The 4,877-nt window shown below is 50.1% G+C and overlaps 1 protein-coding gene across 1 annotated transcript in view; it reads right to left on the reverse strand.

The window, feature by feature from the left end:
- Window positions 1-331: 331 nt before the first annotated feature.
- Window positions 332-4,877, reverse strand: part of LOC103362405 (exocyst complex component 6B-like) — a 53,980-nt gene continuing 49,434 nt past the window's right edge. Inside the window, exons 17-19 of the mRNA XM_008288750.1 lie at window positions 4,657-4,791; window positions 4,335-4,523; window positions 332-758 (exon numbers count right to left, since the gene is read on the reverse strand). Coding sequence (XP_008286972.1) covers window positions 705-758; window positions 4,335-4,523; window positions 4,657-4,791 — 378 coding nt within the window. The 3' untranslated portion in view covers window positions 332-704. The remainder of the gene's footprint in view (window positions 759-4,334; window positions 4,524-4,656; window positions 4,792-4,877) is intronic.

The following is a 4,877-nucleotide window of genomic DNA, read 5'->3' on the forward strand; positions in this document are numbered from 1 at the left end:
CTGGAGCTCACAGGTTCTAGGTGTTGGTTCTAGATATCGGTTCTAGATGCTGGTTCTACATGTCGGTTCTAGGTGTTGGTTGCAGGTGTTGGCTCTAGATGTCAGTTCTAGGTGTTCGGTTCTAGGTGTGTTTCTGGTTCTGATCAGTCACCAGAGAAAACTTTACAAAGTGCATTCTGGGTAAACGTTCCAGGCTCATATCAGCATGTGTGATGGTGGTTGGTCAGAACCAGGTCTAGACGATGGAAGGACCGTTTTACCTCCAGAACCTACCAGAACCATCTGCAGACAGGATCCACTCTGAGGAGAAACTGATTCTGAGGAACCAGCTGACTGAAGTCTAAATGTGGTTTAACTCTCAGATTCTGCACCAGGTGTCTGGTGCCTACTTACTACTTCCAAGATAAACAACATAAAGTTAGATCCAAAGTGCGTAAAGACGTTTCTAATGTTGCTTTAAATAAATAAATGATGCACAGCATGAAGAAAGCAGCTCATTGGTCGGTGCATCTCTGGTACCAGAGTCAGATTAAAGCCTTCAGATCTGCTGTCTAGTGTTCAGATAAAGCTCTAGAGGAGAACAGGAGCTGCTCCTGGCTGCTGGGATCAAACACTGGTTCAGGCAAACGTGCATCACTCTGGGCGTGGACATGCTGCTGGGTTTCAGGTTAACGGGTCAGTCGGGGCTGATGAACTGCACTCGGTTACCACAACAACCAGATACTCACCGGTAAGGTGGCGTGTTCTACCGGGGTTCCCTACGGCGAGAAACAGACCAGCACATTCAGACACTGAAGCTCTGTGGTATGAATGGGAGGAATGAGAGGCTGAAGGAAACTCAGAGAGCACAACGGCTGCATGGAAACAAAGCTCCTCAATCAAACCAGAGCAGGACAGCGGCAGCTTTTTCCACCTCAGAGTATTTACTGCAGCAGACCCGGAGATGATGCTGATCTGGACTCATCTGGCGCTGTGCTGCAGCATGTGCATGGAGCGGATGCTGCAGCCAGATCACCTCCGACCCACGGAGCAGCTTTAAACTGGAGCTGCAGCAGCTTCACAGCTTCCTCTCATTCTCACGTGATCACGTTCACTCCTGAGGCCGTTTCCTGCCGTCTTTAAATCTGAGCCCGATTGGACTATGAGCCGTCCTCTACCGAACCCTGAGCAGCGCTACTGGCTGCTCTGCTCTGTGGTGAGGAAACCTGAGCCTGCAGCTCTGCTTCCAGCTGGAGCATTCAGAGCAACCAGCCACACACACACATATAATCTATCTATAGATCTACACACACACTGAGGGCGTCTGATCGCTGCTGCGTGTCGCTGAGCCTCCGCCTCAGAAACATCACCAGTGATCAGTGATCTGTGGGTTTCACCATCAGTTACATAACATCCAGGACTTTGCTTTTCAGAGCCATACCATCATACAACAAGCCTGGATCCTTGGTTTCCCTCCACAGTCTGTTCTCCACCTCCAACCACATCTGCCTGGAGGCTCCACAGCTCCACCTGGATCAGAGCCTCCAGCCTCACATTGATGTGCTACAACTGTCAGACCTGCTCAGCACGTCATGATGTTCTCCATGTTTGTGATCCACTCCTCCATATTAAAGTATTCTGTGTTTAGTTCTGTGACTGAGACCTGCAGCTTCATGTGGGTCAGTAAACACTTCATCAGTTTGGTTGTTTTATGAGCTCAAACATGGAACTTTCCACTCCTGTGTTTCTCCAGGACCTCCATGGGCCCTGAGAGCCACTTCAGCAGTATCTGGTTCTGCTGGGTGTAACTCGACCAGCTCTTATTGTGGCGGGGCGCGCCAGCCGGCATTAGATCCATAGCATCTGATCTACTTAGAGGCCCGCGCTGGAGTGTGTGTGGCGGGGTCACGTCCGGGGCTTTGGGGTGAAGCTAAAGCTCCTTAGAGGAGCTGGAAAACGTTTATCTCCAGCACCAGTGTGTGTGGCCTTGTGGCCCGCTGAGACCGGATCTGCATCGAGAGGGGAGCTTCATGGGTCGGTCCATGAGCTGAACACACGGATCAGACGTGTGCTGGACGCTGTGGGCGCTAACATCAAACACAACACGATCTCAACGTCCAGGCTTCTGGTGTTGAAGGTCTGACTGCCTGTAGGTCTCTGGATGTTCTGGTCTCTGAAGCCTGGAAGGTCCCACAGGTCCAATATGTGATATATAAACACAAATCTTTATTTAACTATTCTGCTCTTGTTAAATGTATTTACTGTAATTGTCCCTCCATGAGCTGGTTTATTCCAGCAGCTCTAATAGCTGCTCTGCACAGCAACTCATCGGCTGAGCTCTGAATGAGTTCTGAAGAACTTTACTGCTGATAAAACTCTTTACAAACAGCTTCACAGTGAGTCAGGCTCATTAAACATGCAGAGCTTCATGATAAACTCACTTTACACCCCATATGATCAAAGACAACAGTTTATAATCACAACTAGCTCGTCGTGGTGATTTAGTTTAGTTATTTCAACTATAAATCTATGAATCATTTCACAGACTTCTACATAAAGTTCATGTAAAACATCACTTCCAGCTCCATCTGTGGCGTCTGTGGAGATCAACTTAAGTCCTTTAACGATGTCTAGTCGCTCTGTACAAGTCTCAAGCCACTTCTGATGAATTCTGACTAACTCTGAGCATTTATTTCTGACGTTGTGAACAGGTTTTGAGGTGTTTAGAGTGTTTGTAAAGACTGACTTCCATCATCCTAACAGCAGACGTCTCTGAGTTCTGTCTCCTCCTTCATGTGGTTCTGGTTCCACAGAGCTGCAGGACTTTAGAGAAACATGAAGCTCAGTGAAGGAACATGAGACGGGAACCACCCAGAAACTGTTGCTTAGTGCCTAAAAGCTGACTTTTCATCCAGTTTCAAGCTAAAATGATCCGTGTTCAGATCATTTACCAGCTGCTCTCTCATCAGTAACCCTGATAACCCTGATATGCTTTTGGTCTGCAGTCGGTGGTCTGGAGTGTGAGCTGTGATGTGAGCTGCAGGAATCCTCTGTCTGAACGCTGCAGCGTGGTGTCTGCAGCCACTGTAATGTGATTACAGTTTAAGCTGCTGCTGCTGACCTGAGCGGCTCTGACCGGCTTACGGGCCTCATGTTAACGAGCTGAGGCTCTAACGAGCTAAAGCAGATTGTGCTGCCCTGTGATGCGTCATGCTGACATGCAGGGAGACTTTAACGTCACGCCTCAACACGTCCAGAGCGTCCACACCAAAACGTTACTGTCTTCAGATGAGTGTCCTTTGTCCTTGAGATGCAGGTGGATGCTGAGTCCTGTCCTGAGGAGCTTGTGGTGTACAGGTCATAGTTCCTACAACACTGGGCCCAGAACGGGCCAACCAGGACAGCAGGAAAGGAGGAGGAACACAAGCACATCAAGACAGCACTGAAAACCTGTAGCTACCCAAGATGGTCCCTCATCAGGTCCTCTACAAAACCCAGAGGAGACAGAGAAGAAGAGACCATCATAGTCTGTGTTGCAGGAGTTTCTGAGAAGCTCAGGAGGATTTTCAACAAACACAACATCTCAGTTCACGTCAAGCCCACCAACACCCTGAGACAGAAGCTGCTCCACCCTCAGGACACGACACCCAGACACAAACAGAGCGACGTGGTGGAGGCAGTCCAGTGCAGCGAGGAACGCCCAGACCTGGACATCAAGGAGACTAAACCACCGCTCCACAAGGCATGGCTCAGCACAGAAGCTCCTCAGGACAGGACTCAGCATCCACCTGCATCTCAAGGACAAAGGACACTCATCTGAAGACAACAACGTACAGATGTTGGGCTGCAGGGAGGACAGATGGTTTCAGAGAGGGAGGAAAGAAGCATCTATGTCAAACTGGAGAGACCATCCCTCAGCAGAGGTGGAGGTCTGAGGCATCACCTGTTACAGTTCAGTCCTCAGATCTCTCCTCAGGAAGATGAACCCACATCCACACCGAGCCACAAAGACCCTAACAAACCCCACTGTGGCAGGGGGAGCACTAACGACCCACATAACGAGGGGGAGGAGCAACAAACCCCAAACTCAGGTGTTAACGTCTCCTTCAGGACATCAGCATGTGGAACTCCCAACTAGTCAGTCAGAGCTGATGAAGCCTCCTGGATGAAGGTGGAACGTCTACAAGGAACTCAGCCAGTCCAGCTGCTACCATTAATCTACCAGAAGAACCAGGACCTGGAGGACTGAGGATCTTCTCAGACATGATTCTGTGTGTTGTTGTTCTGTTGTTGTGTTGTTGTTGTTGTTGTGTTATTGTTTTGTTGTCATTGTTTTGTTGTTGTTGTGTACTCACAGGCAGGTTGGTGAAGACACTGAAGGTGCTCTTCAGGAAGGCGATCAGGTCGACCAGGTAGTCGCTGGCCGTCAGAGCTCCGCCCCCCTGCACCGCTGCCATCCAATCGTAGTCGGCCAGCTGCAGGAACTGGTCGATCTTGGCGTTGAGGCTGGTGTAGATCTCGGCTTCGGCGGCGTGGCGGGCGTCCTGCAGGACACCAGGAGATCAGTTTATTAGTGAGGAGAGAAACGGAGAGCTGAGGAGAAAGAAGGTCCAGAAACAGGAACACGGGAGTGAAGGAGGAACAACCAGACGGAGACAGTGGACGGAGCAGCTCTACCTTGAAGGTGGAGGTCCCGTACAGCTTGGTGGCGTTCACCGTGTCCGGAGGAACGTTGGTGATGTTTGATATGAACTCCTCCAGGAAGTGGCAGCTCTGCTCCAGGTGGGTGGTGTTGATGATCACCTGCACCAGCTGGACAGCACAAACACACCGTCAGAGGTTCACCACCGTTACAAACACCGTCAGAGGTTCACCACCGTTACAAACACCGTCAGAGT

Source organism: Stegastes partitus, unplaced genomic scaffold (genome assembly GCF_000690725.1).
Source record: "Stegastes partitus isolate 25-593 unplaced genomic scaffold, Stegastes_partitus-1.0.2 Scaffold573, whole genome shotgun sequence".
Classification (NCBI taxonomy): Eukaryota; Metazoa; Chordata; class Actinopteri; family Pomacentridae; genus Stegastes; species Stegastes partitus.